Genomic DNA, 21559 nt, shown 5'->3' on the forward strand with positions numbered 1-21559 from the left:
TGGTCACAGAATGCTAATCCTTGTTGTTCGATTGGTATGGTGTATCATTCATTCAGGAAGATTTAGTGTCGAGTGGATATAATTAACACTATGATTATTGCTCAGCCTACTTGACTAACTCTTCTTAAGCCTTTAAAGTGCCACGGGTACATTAGTATGATACTTTGTTACTTAAGCTAGTGCCGCAGAGCACCAGAAATGTCACTCCTAATAGATAGGCTTTTCCCTTTTTTGATGGTGGGTTTTTCAACCCAATACTTTTGCCTTTAGACATATTCAGACAACATTTTCTGCAAATGTGTTTTGTTTGAAGCATACTGATACCATAAAGGTTTCTATGAAATGGTCAAAGGTAGCTCCAAAACTATAAGGGGCAGCATAACAGTTTACTGCTGCTCACAACACTGGAAAAGCTACTCTTTGCTATAGATATATTTTGGCGGCAGCAACTAGCTGCTGTTAGCAATTGGATCAGTTAGCTGTGGAGCTAATTTGCCCTATAAGGGGACGGGAAAGTGCCCGCACTGCAACTTCTGATGACGGGTGCCTAACCATGGGCAAGATGCCTTAAAAAGTCACTCCAACAGATGACAGTTTTATGATTGGGGATTCAAAACAGAGGTGATTTACAGCAGCTCCATCCAGGATTGACTCTGTGGATGAGAAGCCACATTTGGAGGGAACAAGAGAGGTGTGCGGCGAGAGATTCGGGTATCATCAATAATTCAAACAGCCTGTTTTGGTGAGTTTTATTTCTGTTTAAGTCGTGTTTTAATGAACTGTGTTTTATGATAAGTTACCAGGCAATGACGCTTGTCTTCGTTCCGTAAAAAAAAAATTAAAAATACTTGAGTTCAGATGTTGTAGTAGATAGGGGTAGACAAAATCAATAATTTCTTGATATTTTGTAAGTTTTTCTTTTGTTTTTTGTTAATCTATTAGACTAAGTAGGGAAACTTTTAACATATGAGAGCTGTAACTACAGGGGCCATTACCTCTTGCGGTACGAAGTTGTACTATGAGACAGACTGGTCTGTGCTAGCTGGTTAGCATGCTAATATCAGTAGACATCTTTGCTACATAATACATCGTATCGTCTTTGACAAAACAGCAACACTGTCGTTTCTTCACACTCTGCTGATTATGTTGGATCAATGGTTGAATTAAAAATATACACACACTACTTATGTAGCATTTACCTGTAATATTAAGGTGAAAGAATATTGAATCGTCCGCTGTATCACAGACGTATTCTCCAGAATCTTCAACTCCACTAGAAAGAATCTTTAGTCGTCGGTAAGGGCCTTCAATCTTGAGCTTGATGTTCTCACTCTCTTGCAGCTTTTGACCGTCTTTGTACCAGCTAACAACACCGTTGGGACGAGACAATTCACAGCTCAGAATAATTTCCTCAGGGACGTGACGTTCAAGATGGACATCCTCTTTGGGGAAGACTATCATCACTGGTGGTTCTGTGGAAGAAGAATGTGAGAATTTGAAAACATTTCCTTCTTTACATTCTTTTTCACATTTCAATGTAGGTAAAGTGAATTTAAGTAATGTTTTGTGAGGATTTTATGCATTCCATTTTTAAAGACGTTTTCAGAAGCTATTGTATTACCTCGTATGTTAACCTTGAACATTAAAACGTTGTCTCCTGCACGGCATGTGTATGTGCCCGTGTCAGATAGTTGGGCTGAATGTATAGTCAGATTCCTCTTGGGGCCTTCTGCTAGCATTGTAACATTATCACTTGGTTGCAATTCAGTTCCATCTTTGTACCACTGGACAACACCATCAGCCCTTGATAGTTCACACGACAGAACAAGCTGTTCTTGTTCCACAACACTCTTGAAAAGGTCCTCCTCTGGGATATCAGCAAATGTTACCGGTGGCGCTGCAGAAAAATGTACAAAAATATAAGTAAGTTGTTGCTTGAAAGTTGCATTCATTGTTTTTGCTCATGCATGCAGCAGCTCTAAGGTCAGGTTGTCACAGCTTAGACATGCTGATCTCAAGCCTTGCTATCCACTGTAGATAACATCATCAGATCAGTGGTTGTTAATCCACTTTGAAGCAAGGTGAAAAAATCAATTGAAGCAGTGAGCTTACATAAAGCAAGTACCATAGTTGGACAAACAATGGATTCAACAAAATACATGTTAGACACTAGCCATAAATGTGAAGCACATATATGAAAGCACCCAAATGTTTGATGAAATGAAGATACTTAGAAGGCTATGATGAATATGATGATGATCAGGTTTTGCTACCTTCTTAGAAATGAGACTCTACAATGACATTAGCCAAGAAAAAGCTTAGCATATCACCTTTCACCTCCACAAAGTAATCGTTGAAATCTGAGTCATCATCATCATCAGTTTTACAACTGTACACTCCAGAGCATGAAGACGTGGCCGACTTCGTAACCAGTGTCCTCTTATTGCCCTCTGAATCGATGTTTATTCCCAATTCTGGCAAGAGGTTTGGCCCATCATCATACAGGCATGTCTGGTTTGTGGGGTCTGAGATCTCACACTGCAGATTGATCGGGCTGCCTGCTTCAATAGACTCGCTCCTTTCAGCTTCTGGAACAGCTAAGAATCAAACTGGTGCTATAGGAATTTCAATCCACTGAACAGTAATTCAGATTTGCTATGCTAATCAGGAAGATATTTAAAAATGTATAGTCTAAAGGCTGCAAAATTGGCAATTTTGAGACTAAAGGAACAGATGGTGATAAAAATGGTATAATAAAGTCTGTGCCTACTAAGGTTGACACTGAAATCACTTAGTTATTTTGACATTGCTAGAGTCATGGACGCACATGCAATCTGGTGATAGGTGATAAGCGACCTGTTTCACATTGCACAAGGTCGTTTGATCCCATGTGCTGTCCTGGGTGCAGTCTTAAGCCACCACCAGGCCCTTAAAGAACAAATAGTCAACCACTTCAAGTGAGAAGTATTTTCTTGCAGTATTTGCTTCTTACAGCAAGAAATTCATTCAGCTACATATTCCGATACTTTAATAAAAATCTATCAATAGCAAATAATCTCTTATTCTTTATGTACTTATCATGATCAAATTTAAGCAAACTGTTACAACACTACATTTGTCCACCAAAAGTACACATTAGTAGTAAACAAGTATTAGGACACATGATCTTAATAAATAATAAATTGTTGAAGCCTAAGTTGGTCCAATTGCCAAGCATTAATTGAAATAAGTTAGTGATTCTGACAAGACTCAAAATACTTAGATCACCTGCAACATCCACCTTGAATTTTATATGGTCATCTGCAGCCTCACAGCTGTACAGCCCAGAGTGTCTGACTTCGGCTGACTTAATAACCACCGCTCTCAGTTTTTCTTTTTTTTGGATTTCATAATCACTCTTTGGAAGTAGCTGTTCTCCATCCTTTTGCCAATAGACTTTGGCAGTTGGCTCAGAGACTTCACACTGCAGCATAATTGGGCAGCCTGCTTCAACGAATTTGTTTCTTGCGACCTCTGGTAGTGCTGAGAACCTCACGGGAGTTTCTGGGGGGTATTATAAGATTAAAGAGTACTGCTGTTAAGCTGTCAGAACTTCCTCTAACAAGCAGTGATTTCTGTGTTTTCAAACATAAGAATTGTTTTGCAAATGCAAATTGTACACATACTGAAGGAAAATGTTCATCAATTAAAACTGAACACAAGAAAATCACCTTCGATGTCCACATGGAATGTCACTACATCATCAATGAGGCTACAGCTGTAGAGGCCAGAGTCAGAGACCTTAGCAGAATTAATCATTAATTTTCTCAGGCTGCCGTCTCTTTTCATATCAAGGCCAGTTCTGCAAAAAAGCTCCACCTCATCTTTGAACCAGGAAACCTGGGCAACAGGGTCTGAAACCTCACACTGGAGGATAATTGGACAACCAATTGTAATCATCTTGTATTTTTCTGATTGTGGGATTGGCATGATCTGTGGCGATCGGCCTAAGAGAAGGGGATAACAAGGGTTTTTGATAAGAGATGAATTGACTTTTACAAGCATTTGACAAAACATACTGCCCAGCCAGTCATACCATAGAATAAGATGGAGGTGGTATTTTAAAAGATAGTAAGCATAGAGTTGAATCACCTTTTACTTCCACTGTAAACGTGATGGTGTCATCTGATGTTGAACATTCATAGGTGCCACCATGTATGTCTTCAGCTGAATGGATGTGTAGTGTCCTTGTCAGACCATCTGACTGAATTTCCATATTGTGTTGTGGTAGGAGTTTCGTCCCATCCTTGTACCAGTCGACATGAGCAGAAGGATCATGAGAGAGTTCACAGCTGAGGACAATGGGAGAGCCTTCTTGGACGGACTTGTTCCTGTCACTCTCTTCAAGGTCTGAGAACTTCACAGGTAGCGCTAAAGGTTTCAGATATTGCAGAAAGAGTGTCTTAATATACTACATACATATAATTTCTTGAAGTAATTACAAAGAATTCCATGACAAAACAACACACACAACAACAAAAACACAACGGGCTTGACAAAGACAGTAAGTGTAACAAGAAAAGATTTGAAGGGTTTAAAGAGCAAGAATCAAGTTTTGAAAGTTATCCTCGGTTACATTTTGTACACTGACATAAAGATCACAGGCAAAAAAGCATAGACACAAACATGAAAGTGACAAAGTGTTTGAATATGGTAAAGAAGCCGTGTTCAGTTAGTGCCTTTAGTGAAAAAGAACAAGACACTTGAAACGTTAGCTTTCTTAAGATATTGGCCATGCATAATAAAAAGGTGCATGGAAAGAAAAGTGACTGAAATTATTAATCAATCATTCATATATTTCGTGGTTAATTTTCTTTCTGTCGACTAATCGATTAATTTACTAATCGTTGTAGCTCTAAGTAGCTTAATGTTTTTTAGATAAAATCACCACTTTTCTGTTAGGTGACTGGATTAATCAACTATAACAGTTAGTTGGTCGTGCAAAGGAATGAAAGCACTTCAGCGTTTCTGAGCATCACCTTTTACTTCCACAGCAAACTGGATGTCATCATCTTTTGACTCACAACGGTATATGCCAGTATGAGCCCGCTCTGCTGAAGGGACAACTAGACTCCTTAAATTTCCTGCTGCCTGGAGGTCTACTCCATTTTGAGGTAGGAGCTTTGTTCCATCCTTGTACCAACTGACTTGTCCTGTGGAGTCTGACAGCTCACATTGTAGAGCAATGGGACAGCCTGCCATGACCATCTTATTCTGGTCAGCCTCAGATAAAGCTGAAAACGTCTGAGGTGGAGCTACAGGATTTAATGTAAACGCAGTTGGTCAATGAAACAGGTAATGTTATCAACCAAATGAAACAAAGCTCAATCCTGAAACGGTAGCCATCAGTTATTACAAAATATAAAAAAAAAAAAAAGTTTTATCCAACAATTTTGCATCAGTATATATGACGTTTAAATGAAGAATCAAGTCAAGATAAAGCTTAAATTAGGTCTGACTGTGACCACATTGGAACAATCAATTAATCTAGGTGCATCATTGCACATCTTGACTCTGTTTTTCACACATTTCGGCATTGTTTATGCACTTGTAAGATGCGTGTGCCCAGAGAGTTTACTGCCTTTTGAGCATCAGGTTGCTAAGGAAAGGGACTCATGAAACCTTGGCCTTTTGACTAAACTTGAAATTGCACCTTCTACTGTTTGATCTGGTTGGGATTTGGGGAAAAAAACAAAACAACAAACACAACAGCCTAAATTAAAAAGATATAAAACCTTAAGATGACAGTATACATTTTTGTGGTTTCTCAATCACATCAAAATAGGTAAATATTAAATAGCATGAAGACCTCCTGTCTTCACACAACCACCATGAAAATCTATCTATGTGACTCAGGCAAATAGTCATGTACGATGTACAGTGATGTGTTCAAGCTTAATTCACGTTACGCTTAGTCAATTCACCGACTTTATTTCTCGCTCTCTGACTTATCATCTGATGTTTTCCTGGAAGCTGTACAGACAAGTCACTAAATGAAACTCACCATAAACCCTGAGTTTCTTAGACTGTCTTGATTTGAACATTGTTGGAAGCTGTTTGAAAAGCTAAAGACCTCTTTTTTTTCCTGTCTCGTGGATGAGTAATGTGATTGGTTTTGTTTCTCTGTTTTTTAGCAGCTAGCAAACTTTGGCAAACTCAACTTTTTCAACACTGTTTATCACAGCAATGTGCGATGTAGCCTGTCCCACCAACATCTGATGAAACCGCACTACCGCGAGGGTAGTTAAATTTAGAAATGTAATACAGCTAGCGAGCATAGATTCTACTACAATTTACCTACTGCCAGGTGGCACAATTAAGATATGTTATTCTATATGGATGTTGTGTGGTACCTTTACAGTAAACTGATGTCATCCAAATAGTGCTAAATAATGGGGGGCAAATAAAATGTTTTATGTTTTTAATTCTACAGTAGTGTCTTAATTATTGCTTGTGTGCAGTTTCTTGAAAGAGGAATATGATAATTCACTTTTTCCAAGATGAGCAAAAGGATTTCAGTGCACTTAACCCTGGCTAAAATGTATTTGCAGCACAAAACATCAAAAACATCTTTTGTCACCTTTGACATCCACATGAAACTGCACTTCATCATCTGTTGTCTTGCAGCTGTAAACCCCTGCGTGAGACGGCATCGCTGACTGGAAAGCCAGTGTTCTTATGGAACCCTCTGCCAGCATGTCCTGCCCAGCTGCTTCATGTAGTTTTATTCCATCCTTGTACCAAGTAACTTGAGCGTTAGGATCTGATATCTCACATCGCAGCACTATGGGTTCACCAACTTCAACAGACTTGTTCCTCTCAGCCTCACCAAGTGTTGTAATTGTCACAGGCGGAGCTGGGGATGTTTGAGGTAACATCAAGAGAAAATTGCATCACTATGACTGACTGCAACAAAAATGATGCTTTCAAACAAAATAGAAGAGCAAAGTTGCAAATCAAGATTAGTCATGCCAGTAAATCTGAGAGTTAAAATAAGTCATAATAAAAATATGTCTTTGTTATTAGTAATCTAAGAAGAAGTATCTTTTGTTAGACTTGAGATAACTAGGCATTCGAGTTAGGATTTGAATCTATAGTAGTTACTCTTTTCCCTGTCTTTTAATATTCTCAGACCACCCAAGCTCAAGTTTAACATTGAGTACTTCAGTAGTTTTAGTATGAACAAAAGTAAGTAATTTACAATTACAAGTAAGTTAATGCAGAAATTGTCAAAATGTCAAGGATTGCAAAAAGCAATCACTCCATTTTGCACAATGTCAACATTGTGCCCGTCCATTTTTTGTTCGATAATGCTAACCATTTAAATCACCTTCAACAGCCACCTTATTTGCAGTGACACTGTCACTCCAGTGACTGTCACATGTCCTTGAGAGATAGATCTCTTCTGATTGGACAGTAGATGTCTGCTTGACATAGTCAGGCTGTGCAGACTGAGTTGACGATCTTTGCCCAGAGTTAACTGTGCTGTCTACTTTGTCTTCTGTGGCCTTCATGGTGTGATGACACTTTGCTTGGACTGTTGTGGCCTGCATGGACTGATACTGCACCTTTGAATGATTAGGAATTGCTTGTCCTGTGCGATAGAGGTCATCCAATGCTGACTGTTCCAAACGATCCCTCACTTGGGTAGTTTGTGCCTCTTTAGAGTGATACAAATCCAATGGTTGAATGGATGCAGTGATAAGTAAGTCACCAAGCCTCTCTGACTGGATAGTTGATGTCTGTAGAGGTCTGTTTAACTCTTCTGATTGGTCAGTTGTAGTCCATAAGGAGTAACAGGGTTCCACCAAATGGATAGTTTTATTTTGTAAGCAATCAAGAGGCTTCTCTGACAGGACAGCTGGCATCTGTATGACGCTACAGAATTCCTCTGATTGGACAGCAGCAGTCTTTAAAGATTTTAAAGTATCTTCTGATTGGACTAGTGCAGTCTTTAAGGATTTAAGAGGTTCCTCTGATTGGACAGTTGAAGCATATGAGGATGTAAAGGGCTCCTCTGATTGGACAGTTACAGTATGTGAGGATTTAAAGGGCTCCTCTGACTCCAGACTTGCAGTCTGTAAGGTGTTACAGAACTTGTCTGATATGACTGTTGGGATCTGTAAGTGGTTAGTAAGGTGATCTGACTGGGCAGTTGAAATCTGCGGAGGGTTACCTAACTCAGACTGGACAGTTGGCATCTCTGTTGAGCCATGTAACTCTTCTGATCCGACAATCAGAGTCTTGAGAGTGGATTCCTCTGATTCAACAGTTGCAGTTTGTAGTAAATTACAAAGGTCATTTGTTGGAACAGCTGTCTGCAGAAAACTATCAAGCTCTTCCGATGGGGCTTCTGCATGCTGTATATAGTAAATAAATTCCTCACCTTGTGATTCTGTGGGCTGTTTAGTGTGATGTTGTATTTCAGATTGCATTATTGTTGGCTTTACATAGTTATGGTAAAAGGGAGATTGAGCATTTATTGTTTGTTGATAATCAGAGAGCTCCTCTGGCTGTTTAGTTGTAATCCGGTCAGTCATGCGTTCATCTGTTGACTGGGAATATGGTATATTCCTGGAATGTTCTTCATATGTCTCTGTGTCGCCTCTCTTGCCACAGAAGATGTCAGAGTCACATTTTGAGGACATGCAGTCAACTTCAACAGGATAAGCCTCTTCAGCGGACTTCTTCCTTTCTTGGTCAGAAGAGAGCCTTGGCGATGTAGCTATAAGCATTGTGATGTACACAGAGAAAGGTTTTCAGTGCTTGATGGTCTCAATACTTCTTCTCATAACAGAATTTTACATCAGTGTGGGTTAGCATGGAGTTATGGGATAATTCATTGCAAAGACAAACAAGAAGGTCGACCACGTTTGGTCTGAGATTGAGCTCCTATATTTTCCCCATCAGCTGGCTCCTAATACCGTTAAACCACCAGTCTGAACACTACCCTTTAGATCCTAAAAAGTACATTAATTTTCTTCTCTTTGATAAGAGTTCGTTGTCATTGCAACGGTGAGAGGTTCAGGGCAGCAATGTGAATGAGAGGATCTGGTGATGAATAAGACACAAGATGGACTTTTAAGAGTTGTAAGCTGCTTGTTACAAGCAAAGATGATGTTAAAATGAAGAATTAATTGACAAACACAACATGTATGTTAGTATGAAGAGCAGCTAGGCAGCTACTAAACACCCACATGTTTGATTAAGAGCCAACAACTGCAGGAAATGACATGAGACCAGGATTCAATATGACAAAAAGATACAGATGCCTCAGATGATTGTGCTAACAGTGAAACACACCACTATTGTTAGTGGCATGTATGTGCTGGGTTAACATGGATGACTGATGTCGAAATATATCAAATCACCTTTGACATCCACAGTGTATTGGACAGATGCATCAGCTATCTCACCAATCTCGTCACCATAGTGACACTGCTCTGCTGTTTGGACAAAGCCAAAGAAAAAAACAATGAGCTGGGTGATGGTGTCATGTATGTAACTAAATGCTTGATTCTTAATTGTGCAGGTATGATGTGGAACACCACCTTTCGTGTCCACATTGAACTGTGCATCACCAGATGTTTCACAGCCAAATCTCCCGTCAAAAGACAAGTCATGTGACTGGACAGGTGAGGCTTGGCTGCTGCTCTGTGATTCACAGTCAACTTCTTTTTTTGGGTAGATCGGGGTTCCATCTTTGTACCAACAGGCTTTGGCAATGGGATCTGAAATCTCAAATTGCTGAACAATGGGGCTTAGCACTTCAGTAGACTTGGTCTTCTCAACATCAGGACCAAGAAGATATGTTGGAGATGGCGCTACAGACAAGCATTGGGGGGTAAATTTCAATGTGCATTACCCTGGCTTTTAGAAAAACTGACTTAAAAGAGACATTGTCACAGATATTAACTCTGCAGTGTAAAAGAAAATAAGAAGACAAACTAAAAGCTACATAAAGAGTTAGTCATAGCTAAAACAGAAAATACATTTCCAAAAAATATCACCTTGATTCTTTACTATTAATTGGGCAACATCATCTGCTGTTGCGCAATAGTATGCTCCAGAGTTTGAAGGGTGAGTTGGTTCAATAACAAGGGTCTTCTTGATGCCACCCATTTCAATATCAGGCTCACTATTAGAATCATGTTCTTTATCCCTCTGCCATGACACCTGGAAAGCAGGGTCTGAGGTTTCACATGTTGGTTCAGTTGGGCAGGTTGCTTCAAGTGACTGCGTCTCCATAACCTCTGGTGAGGGTGACAACGGCAGCGTTGGAGCTGAAGATGATGATTCATATTATAATTGTGGATTTAACAGTGCATATTTAGACTCTGATTAAAAAAGGAATTATAGATTTAGCTGTTCCAAATAGGAAACTATTATATTGAAGGAGAAAGACTCACATTTTAAAGGATCACATAGAGATTTTCATTTTGTCAGTAGAGATTAATTGGACCAATATTTAAGAGACAGCAACTTCACACAAAACACCACAGACAGACATGTATGCATATCGTAAATGTTAATTGCATCTAGTCTCCAGAAAGCTCTACGCTTTTCTCTAGAATTCAACAAATTTAAATTCAAGTCACCTTTGATATCCACAGTGAAGTGGATCGTGTCATCAGAGGTTTCACAGCTGTATAGCCCTGAGTGCAAGAGCTCAGCAGATGGGATAATGAGTTTCCTCAATGTGGCATTACTCTGTACATCCCAACCATTCTGCGGGAAGAGCTTTACTCCATCTTTATACCAGTAGACAGGCACAGTGGAGTCTGCAACTTCACATTCCAGCTCCAAAGGATTGCCCACTTCAAGTGACTTTCTTCTCTCAACGTCAAAGATAGCAGAGTACGTCACTGGTATAGCTAGCAATGGGAATTCAGGAAAGCTAAATAAAATCAAGGCTGTGACAATGGACACCTTGCAAAAATGTAACTGCTGAGCAGAAAATGAGAGGGGCTTTGGAGACTTTGAATTCAGGTCACAGCAGTCACAAAACAACTGATTAGAAATAATTACCTAGTGCGTTAACAGTTCTTTAAGATCATGTGCATGAAACAGTTCTTCAAACCACATATAAAAGAAGCAGGGATCATTAGTGGCATCTTAAAAGAGGAGGTGGGGTTATAATATCAACGCACAAGATAAAAAGTGTAAAGTCACCTTTGATGTCCACTTGAAACTCCACGATATCATCCTGTGTGGTGCATCTGTACACACCCGAGTCGGACAGCTCTGCAGACTGAAAAACTAATGTCCTTGTGTTGCCCTTTGAGTGGATTTCTAACCCAGACTTTGAAATGAGCTGCATTTCATCCTTGTACCAGCAAACTTGGGCCTCTGGATCCGACACCACACACTGGAGTAAAATAGGGCATCCTGCTTCAATCGACTTGGTCCTCATTGCTTCAGGAATTGGTGAGAACTTCACAGGTGGAGCTATAGATATGTTTAGATCTTATGTCAACCTTAATTCAAGCCTTTAAGATCATTCATCACAATCTATTGGCAACTAAATTGCTAACATGCTGTAATGCAGTCAAAGAAAAAGATGACAGCTTAGCTGTGCTTAGTGAGTGCTAAGAAGAAGGGCAACAGACAACAAACAAAAGGTTCATAAGAGTTAGCTGCTTTGCTGAGGAAGAGCTTGTTAATGTTTCACATCGCTTAAGGTAAAACAAATCACCTTTGATGTCCACACTGAATGTGATGGTGTCACCCTTTGTCTTGCAGCAGTATAACCCCGAGTGGAAAAATTCTGCTGAATGGACAATCAGCTTTCTCTCCAAGCCGTCAGTTTGAATATCTATGCCAGTTTGTGGATGGAGCTTTGACCCATCCTTGTACCAGTGCACCTGGGCAGAAGGATCTGAGAGCTCACATCGTAAAACAATAGGGTAGCCTGTTTGGATGGTTTTGTTCCTCTCAGCATCTGGAATTGCTGAAAACCTCACAGGTGGGGCTATGGATATTTAGATATTTTAATAGTTTGTTCAGTTTCAAATATGATGTTTTGTTAAGTCAAACTTTAAGAGAAGACCAAATGCATTTGTAAATGTAAAAGACAAAGAAAAGGGGTAAAGTGACAATTAAGATGGTTAGTCTCTGTGAAAAGACACCAGTGTTATAAAAAACTCACTCCACTCACCCTCTACTTCCACATTGAACCTGATGACGTCATCAATGGCATCACAGCAATATACTCCCGAATGTGAGAACTCTGCTGACTGGATGACAATTCTTCTCATGGTGCCCTCTGATTGGATATGAAGACCCTCTATTGTTTGTAATTCCACCCCATTCTTGTACCAGTGCACAGGAGCTGCAGGGTCTGACAGCTCACAGTAGAGTACAATGGGGTTCCCAACCTCTACAAATTTATTTCGGTCCATTTCTGACAGTGATGAAAACTTGACAAGAGGAGCTGCCAATTTCAGAAAAAGATTGATGTTTTGTCATGTTAATGTGTCTTGTCATATAGGTAATAAACCATAGTAAACAGCACGCTAGAATCATCTTATGTTGTTGGTACCAAAACATCTTTGCACATTTTTCTTACAAAATGTCAGTTTAAACAAACTGGTCCTAAGGTGACCAGGGCAAATACCCAAATTATGATACAGTACAGTACATACCTTGAATGTACAATGCTGCAGAATCTCTGATGCCGTAGGCAATAAATGTGATCTCAGCTCCATTGTCTGTATCACGTACTCCTCGTATACGAAGAGATTGGTGTGTTCGTGTCCGACGCATGGAAAAACGTTCATCCTCCTGAAGCTGAGTTCCATTAAGGAACCATGTACCAATAACTGAAGCAGAGAGCTCAATAGAGAAGAGGGCATCTTGTCCCTCTGGCACCAAGGCATCCTGTAAGGGAGCTTGTATTCTGGCAACTGGAACTGGGAGAGAATATTAGTTTATATGTCATTTAACAATGTCGTAATTTTATTGATCAAGAAACTAAATACTTGGGATGATTGATAAGGTATTGTTGTTTTAGTATTACTGAACTTACCCAAGTGAACAGCCTTAGGGAACTCAACATTGTTGCTCTTTCCATATTTGTTTACACTGCAAATGCGAAATCGATAGTCAGCTTCACATGGTACGCTGTCACCAAGGATCTCCACAGAGGTTGCAGAGTCAGTGGTCAGGCACTGTAGCCACTCCTGTGAACCGGTGCCCACTTCCTGTCGTTCAAGCACGTATCCAGATGGAGGATTCTTTCTTGAGTCCTGAGCCGGAACCCATGAGAGAAGAGCTGCATTTGCTCGCTCTGTGTTAATCTGTACACTCACTGGACAACTGGGAGGACAATGTCTGGCCGCTGAAACATAAGACACATCATGCATCAGTATTCCATTTGCATTGGAATTTCTGATACTTTACAGACAAAGGACCCTACCTTTCACTCTTAGCTGAGAGGAAGTCTTGGATCTGCCGACAAGGAAAGTGACAAGGCCAGAGTCTTGGGGCATTGTATTGACGAAAACCAGGATGTGAGTGCGACCAAAGGACTTAAGGATGGTCTGATGTGTTTCACGCAGCTCCACGCCATCTTTGTACCAATGTATGTCCATTTCTTCTTTTTCCACTTCAACACAAAAGGCAGCATTTTCGCCTTCCAATACATCCACCTTCCGTGGAAGCTTCCGCAATATTGTCCCTGCAAGGAGTCACATTAATAGTGAATGATTTTGACATTGAGTGAAATTTGTAAATGCTCATCTGGACCACTAGTGTTAAACTGATATCATCAGGATATTATTTGTCAGTGCCTTCAATACTAACAAAAAGTTGCAAGTGCAAGTTTTTGGCCACAGACTTTTGTCAGGCCTTTGTGTTTCAAAATGAAGGAAAACAGACAAAGATTTAAAGATGTCATAGTTAGAGTTTGATAAGTGTTCCCTCTGAACCTTAAACTGTTTTCATTAAATTGGTACGGTTTTATCTAAAGCGATTATGGTTCCGTACATTTATATTGTTTCCATTCTACCCAAAACTATAGTATGGGTTCCACATATGTGTCCATATATGAAACCATGTTGTTGCTTTTATAACATGTATCAGTTTGGATATACTTTTGCATTTCTAGTGTGCTTAAAAAAGAAAACTATTAACATTTCATCCCGATTTACCTTTCACAGCTACTTCTGCAATGCTTCTCCCCCCATCGGGCATCTCACAGAGGTAAATCCCATCATCGTCGACTCCGATGTCACGGATAGTTAGTCGCCGTTTTGTTCCCCACTCCTCCATTCCATATTTGGCCCCTGGCTGCAGTCGTCTATCCTCCAGATACCATGTGATGGGAACAGAGTCCTCTGGAACTTCACACTCAAGAACAGCCAAATCTCGTTCCCATACTTCGAGATCAATGAGAGGCTGCTTGAACCGCACAGGCGGCTCTGGAAACATGGAAGAAGAACGCCAGTTTTATAAAGGTGATATGACCTTTTGTAGAGCTAAAAATCTATCTTAAGATGTTCATATTAACTTCCATCTATCAAAAGGTTAGTGTGACTTAATCCACATAAATTCTTCAAGCAAGAAGACCCTGTGTAAACTCACAACACATCATCTATGACCCTGTAGTAAACACTGCAAATTGAAATATATTTGGCAGTAAATGCCAGTGAAGCAAACGAGATGAGCAAAATCATGAGACAAGTGGCTCATTTAGTTGAGGAATGGAAGGGTCATTAACACATCGGGGTGTTAGATAGGAAATAAACTGTTTGTAACTGACACCATCAGACAGTACCAGACAGTTGTAAACAAAAGAATGTGGACTGTATTAAGTAGTCTCTGTGCAAAGCTCAACATTTCCTTATCTTACTCATGTTTAAAGTCCAATTAAGCAAACACACGGCCGATAAAATTTATCAACTATTAAAACCACCTGCAAGTCTATCCACTTGCCACCACTGACTGTTTTTTGTAACCTGAATGTTATTTTCTTTATCTCGACTGATATAGTACAATACTTTCTGTTGGTGCCATGAGTTTGGACTTCTCTAAGCCATGTGAGAAATATGATTCCCTTCCCAAAGACTCTGACACATGGACGCCCCCTAGACCTTTCACAAGCTAAGTGACTTTGCAGACATCATACTGCCTTTGGAATCCACCTCAAGCTGATGAACTTTGCCTGTTTATATATCTCTCAGGTCAAATTTCAGATCATTAATACATTTCATTTATCCTCCAGTGGTCCCAGGATTAAATTGCTTTTAAAGCAGCTGGTGTTATATAATTTGATCACTGATTACATTTGCATCTCACTGCCCTGCTGACTGGCTGTTTTGCAAATTCATGGAAGCCATATACTTGAAATTTACTTGAATTTTTAAACTAGGCTTTTGTAAGCAACCTCAGTCATGAAAGCACCATGGTGCTACGTAACAAGATGTTCTGCTCTTTGCTTTCTAAAAGCATTGGTCAATTCTGTTATCTTTTATCTCAAATAAAGAGATAATTATTTTGTAACACTCAGGCATGTACTTTTAAAATAGAAAAGATTGGAAACTGAAAAAAATATGAAATTAATTAATAACCCATTTTTTTCTCTTTTGTAGTTGATGGTGGTCAGTTGTTTAAATGTTTTGTAAGATTTCTATATATTGAGGTGTATCTTTTTGGAATATCCAAACTAGTCATCACATAAAATACACAGACTTATTTGAAAGCAATATAATACTATCATAAAGTTTTTATTCCACCCTCCCTGTCTGGCCCAAGCCCAATAAATGATCTCAGAGTGCCTCTTTTAAGATATCTCACTGACATCATCCCAGCATCAAATGCATAGAAATCTGATCCAAGAACACACCCTCACTCACTCCTCAACTGACTGCAAAAAGCATCACACGCTGCCACCGTGTCTGCCTTAACTCTTTAAACATTAACTACAATTCTTCACATTTTACAAAAATTAAAAAAGTGAAGCCACTGAAAATAGACTTACCCTTTACAGAGAGGTGTACAGCACTGAGGGTTTGCCCTGCAGTATTTGACGCAGCACAAACATAAACTCCGTTATCCTTCTGCTTACAGTACAGAACTTTAAGTGTGAAGTATCCTTCTCTGTCCTCATATAACAAATAACGCCTTCCAGACAGTATCAGCCTGCCATCTTTCCTCCAAATAATTTCTGGTTTGGGTTTCCCAGTCACAAAGCAGCGGAATTTGGCATGTTTACCCTCTGTCACAGCAAACATTTTTACTTTAGTGGACTTGGTCATGGTGTCGTCTCTGAGCCGGTTTGGCACTTGCCTGCCAATCCTCTGTTTTCCCGGGCCTTTCCAGTGGCCATTTGTGTAGCCATTACGATTTCCTTCATCCTCATGTCCTGGGCCAGCATCGACGAGCAACACAGCTCCTGCCAGCGCTTCCCCAAACTCATTCCTGGCTTTGCATGTGTATACACCACCATCAGGTGCACGAGTCTTAAAGATCTTGAGCTGGAACCATCCACCATCCTGGTAGCCCACACTGAAATGTGTGCTTTCAAATATTTCATTGAGTTTCCTGCCATCCTTTTCCCAGACAACCTCTGGGCGAGGGTTTCCCCAGAGCTTACAAGAGAAGACAGCATCTTCCCCACGACCCACGCGAGTGGACAGTGGCTTGATGAGGAATCGAGGCTTATTTTCCTCTCGTAACTCCATCTCTTGGGCCTCACCTTCCACCTTCAGTGTGGCCGCTGCGTATGTTTCCCCAATGCTGTTCTTTGCTTTGCATATGTACTGCCCACTATCCTCTGTGGTCACAGCTGAAATGATGAGATTGTAAACATTTCCATCCTCAAAGACCCTGTATCGTCCTTGTGGGTCAATCTTTTCATTGTTACGCTCCCAGATAACTGCAGGCCTTGGATCACCACCAATTTGACACTTTAGGACCGCATCAGTTCCACTTTGTACCACCACAGGTCTTGGATAGGCCAAGAAACGTGGTGCACCACCAAAAACATCCATTGCTGCTTCTTTGTCAGCCTCACTTCAACTTAAACAGTCCAGGAAATTACCAAGTGGCAGCTATTCACCAGGGCAAGACAGTCCAACTTCTCCGCTGCAGAATTGCTAAAAAAAAAAATTACAAATGAATTACTATAATTTCCATCATCTTTATATGCATGAGATAATATTTGAACATTAAATATAGTGATCTAACATGTCTGATTAGTCAACCTCATGTGAAATATGTATATATGTGTAGCCTCCGTATTCGAGCAACTAAACCCTTATGTTATGGAATGAAAAGTCAAACTTCTGTCATTGAAACTCTCAGCCACCACCCCCTTTACGCGCTTGTGTTTCAGCAAAAAGGATGGTATGATTATTAGCGCTAATTGAATTAGATCTGTCTGCATGAGAGAAAAACACAGGCTAGCAGTGAGACGGGGGACTGCCTATTGCAACAGCAGCCACAACACATAGCCGGTACAGCTGGTGCTGTATTTCAATGGGAAAGTGCTTAATATAGTATGCCCTAAATAAAGACCTGTGAGGGAGTGTGTGTCAGGTATCACAAAGAAGGCTCTGAAATCCGCGTGCTCACACAAACACAGGCCGAAATTACGGTCTGCCCACCCAAGAGACTTTGCTGTCAAAATATGCTGAGCCTCCATCACACCCTTTGTTGGCAGCTCTGTTAAAGGAATTCTTTCTTTAAATATCACTTTTGAAATTGTTTTTCTGTCATAGTCCTCAATAGATATTAATCGGGCAATCCTCAAAATTTTGTTTATACGAACGAACAAACGAACGAACGAACCGTCTACACCTTTTAATTCTCTCTCCACCATGGGAATTTTGACTGCTCATGTAATGTCATACTTAGCCCAAAAGTTTTCCTTGATTTGCTTCTGAACCCGAAAGAATATGCTGTATTTATCAGTAAACTGAGTTTATGTGTTTGGAAATAGCTCCCAAAGAATGTTAAAGCCTGGTCCTCTCTGGTGAAGGTTTTGGATCACAAAGATGATGTGAAATCAAATGATGTATTTTTAAGCCACCTGATAGTCAATCATATTACAGATGATGGATTTGAAAAATACGTTTTTCTTGAAACATTTTATGACATAATGTATTGATAATAATAATCCTGATAAAATCCCAATCCTATAATTACATACAGGAAAATTAAAGAATACTGTCTGGTCATCTTTCAAACCTTTCAAAGTGCTCGACAAATGTCAACTACGAAAGATGATGTTTATATTATGATTATACTTTTACAGTTAATATTATACATTTTAGGCAAAAGTAAGTTAGATTTATATTTAATATTGATTAAAAAAAAACATAGATGTAAAAAGTTTAATATGAGAGTTTTCATTGCTTGACAGTGAACTTTTTTTTACTTAAAATTAAATTGAATGTTATTAATAACATAACATAACATAACAATTTTGTATAACTGTTGATTGTACTATCTGATATACCTGGGTGCTCACATTAATTTAATTAGTTGCTTAAAATCCCCTTTTCCCATTGCAAGATGTTTTAATAACTCAATTTGGACATTGCGCTGAAAGCGTCTTCAATATTCCCTCCGGAGGTTTAAAGAGAGGAGATTAACCCCTGTGTTTACTTGTCTGATTTAATTGGAATGACCTCTGCCCCTTGTGAAGCTGTGCTGTGTACCCCTCACATGACCTACCTCGCTTCAGTCGCGGGGAACGACCGCCAACATACATTCCGCACTTGCAATCTCTCTTCGAGGTAAGAAGCAGTGCCACTCGTCTCCTGAAGGCTGAGTAATGTCCCAAGTTGACTTCAGATTCAGACACATGCTCTCCTCAAAGGTCCCACGTATTCCTCCAGCACATCTTCATAGACGTGTGCCCGGTAGCAGGGATAGAAAACCAAACTTCAGTATCCACAGCAACTTCACGTTTAACAACTTCAGAGTGGTCCCCCAATCTCTGTGTCGTTCAAGCCTTAGACACCCCAAGTGTCATTGTTCGTGGAATACCGTTAAATGCTTTTGCAGCTGCTGCTGTCCCCTAAAAATACTGACTGCCTCGATGACAGCAGTGAAGATAAGTCGGGCACTTCCATTCACTTGCCAGCAGGGACTAAAGATAGTTCAGGTGGCCAGTGCAGAGTAGACTGCTTAGCTTACTTGAGGCTTTGCAATAAAAATCTAAGGAGAAGAGCAAGCCTCTAATCTCAAAAATATTTTAAAGTTCAACTTTATTTGATCTTGAACGTTTGTTAAACAAAAGTTTAACCGTCTGTCATCTTTCACAGTACTATTACACAGTGAAAGTAAGTTTTCCATGTAACAAAAATAGAGAGAGTTAAACACAAAATTCCACCATATCGTTCATTCTTATAAGCCTGGAAAAACAAAAGAGCAGAAAGATGAAACATGAGCTGATGTTGCTTTATGGTTCTTTTACACTTTAAATCTTAACAGGTCTATTTTTACCAGCATGTACAATTCTGGAAAAAAAAAACCTCTCAAGGGATAGAGACATTATTGGTAACATTAATTTTGGTTTACTTACCTTTTTATACAAATAAATCTGTGATTTGACAATTGATAAAGGTTATCCACAATAATACAATAAATACATAAATAAATACAAAATGCCTATATTGATATTTCAATTTGTAGTTGGTACTTTTTTTACATGATTGTGATCTCTAAATGGAAAGAAAAACATTACCAGTAATTTGGATTGAAATAAATACAATATAAGACCACTTATTTGCAGGAATAAAGCCCCCACCAGCATTGCGGTAAGTCCTGAAAAACATTTTTGCAGAAACACTGTGGTTAACTTCTTTTTTGACCCCGTATCATCATTGGTTTCCTACAGCAAACTATTTGCTGAAGTCCTGCTTGCATTACTGATTGGCATCAGCTGCTTTGCTCATACTTCTACCAGCATCTTGGCTAGCATCTGACAAGTGACAACCAACCATATTCATTTAGGTGTACCGTTACAGTATAACGTCTCTCTATTACTCTGCTGATTCACTCACAGGCTACATTAGCCACTGCTAGCATAACACACCAGTCTGTCTGACAGCCTGACTGAACTGTTGGCAATCGTGTTGCATCATGGGTAATGCAGGCGTCAGGTTTTTAAGGTAAGGAAGATGCATAGAAATCAAAAGAATATATCTCTGGTTCTGCTTGATCCTTGAACCCCAAAATTCAAGCAGAGGCTTAATTAGCCTCATGTATATTTTTGATAGAACACATAAAGGTGTCTCAAAACCAAAAATATAAATAATCCGTCCAAAGGAGATGTGTGCAGTGTTGTCAATGCCCTATCACATCCTAGATTATACCGGTATGATGATCGTTTCCCAAAAGCATATGAATAATATAAACTGTACTGCGCTAACCTGCTCTTTCATTAAAATGTTGCTCAGGTGTTAAAGCATCAGTGCTAATGTTCCAATAATGTGATATAACTCACTCAAAGGGATTATTTTGCCCAACAAAAACATTTACTGTGATTCTTTTTGTACATTTTGCTGTTAGTGCTTTTGTACGTTTAGTTAAGTTTTACTCAAGTAAAAGTAGTTTTTACTTTTACAGAGCAATACTAAGCTAGTAAACAAATAAACAAGTGAAATAGATTTCTTCCACCACCAGTTGGCTAGTACACTTTTATCATGTATCTTGTTCTTACTAAGCTGCAGTCAAGTTAGTAAATCAGTTTTAAGAGTTTATTTGCAATATGTACTGCATATACAGCAAATGTCATGTGTACAACTACAAAACTACAAATCTAAGGTAGCTTTCAAACTACTATATCCAGTCTCAGCATTTTTTTTCTTTTAAAGAAGCCAAAAGGCAGAATTTCATCTTATGCCACGTGGTAATGAGGGGATTGGACAACACGTGGGCCTGGGTTTTTCAGTGTGTGAGGCTGTTGTGTGATTATGAGACTGGTCTCAGCATGCGCTGCAGTGTCCCTTCAGCTGTTTAGTGGCTCCACAACCCCACACTCCCTCCTCCCTGATTTCAGCTGTTGGAAGTAATCTGATATAACTCAGACCCCTGTAGCTGGTTATAAAACGCTTTGTGCCTACAACCGAGTAACAACTTTAAGGGTTGTTATGTTAACAGAACTCACATATCCTGAACTGGAAACAGAGTTGGTGGTGGTGTGTACAACATGTTTTGGGTTTGAGAGAAACTGTTTAGTAATGTTTTCACACTTTGCTGATCTTGATATCCCTTGATGTTGCTCTCAGGGCAAAATACAATCTGTGTCCTATAAACAGGCTAAAATGAATTCTAAAACATGTGCAGTATTATGTCTCTCCTCAAACTGTGTAAATAATTCATTCTCTGAATGCATGTAACAGTGTGATCTTGGACAATTGAAGAGTTCAGGAACTGTCTTTAACTGCTGTGTATAAAACTGTTTAAATGATGTAGTGGACAACCTGCCAAATGACAGGTTAAGTCAGATCACAAGGCAGTTATTTGAATGCTTAAATAAATGCTTGGGAGACTAGAGGCACTATACAAT

The 21559-nt window shown here is 39.5% G+C and overlaps 1 protein-coding gene across 4 annotated transcripts in view; it reads right to left on the reverse strand.

Moving 5' to 3' along the window:
* obsl1b (obscurin like cytoskeletal adaptor 1b) overlaps positions 1 to 19050 on the reverse strand; it is a 36016-nt gene extending 16966 nt beyond the window's left edge. The window contains exons 1-19 of one of the 4 annotated variants that reach the window (XM_030428519.1): positions 18718 to 19050; positions 16019 to 17135; positions 14190 to 14459; positions 13457 to 13717; positions 13067 to 13378; positions 12684 to 12950; positions 12197 to 12472; positions 11735 to 12010; positions 11212 to 11487; positions 9591 to 9863; positions 9411 to 9485; positions 6620 to 6895; positions 5019 to 5294; positions 4132 to 4410; positions 3711 to 3986; positions 3268 to 3543; positions 2331 to 2597; positions 1622 to 1897; positions 1200 to 1472 (exon numbers count right to left, since the gene is read on the reverse strand). In XM_030428519.1, the coding sequence (XP_030284379.1) occupies positions 1200 to 1472; positions 1622 to 1897; positions 2331 to 2597; positions 3268 to 3543; positions 3711 to 3986; positions 4132 to 4410; positions 5019 to 5294; positions 6620 to 6895; positions 9411 to 9485; positions 9591 to 9863; positions 11212 to 11487; positions 11735 to 12010; positions 12197 to 12472; positions 12684 to 12950; positions 13067 to 13378; positions 13457 to 13717; positions 14190 to 14459; positions 16019 to 17030 (5497 nt within the window). In that variant the 5' untranslated portion in view covers positions 17031 to 17135; positions 18718 to 19050. The remainder of the gene's footprint in view (positions 1 to 1199; positions 1473 to 1621; positions 1898 to 2330; positions 2598 to 3267; positions 3544 to 3710; positions 3987 to 4131; positions 4411 to 5018; positions 5295 to 6619; positions 6896 to 9410; positions 9486 to 9590; positions 9864 to 11211; positions 11488 to 11734; positions 12011 to 12196; positions 12473 to 12683; positions 12951 to 13066; positions 13379 to 13456; positions 13718 to 14189; positions 14460 to 16018; positions 17136 to 18717) is intronic. The other 3 variants (XM_030428520.1, XM_030428521.1, XM_030428522.1) reach the window with 3 other exon arrangements.
* Between the last annotated feature and the right edge of the window lie 2509 nt (positions 19051 to 21559).

Source organism: Sparus aurata, chromosome 9, assembly GCF_900880675.1.
Source record: "Sparus aurata chromosome 9, fSpaAur1.1, whole genome shotgun sequence".
Lineage (NCBI taxonomy): Eukaryota > Metazoa > Chordata > Actinopteri > Spariformes > Sparidae > Sparus > Sparus aurata.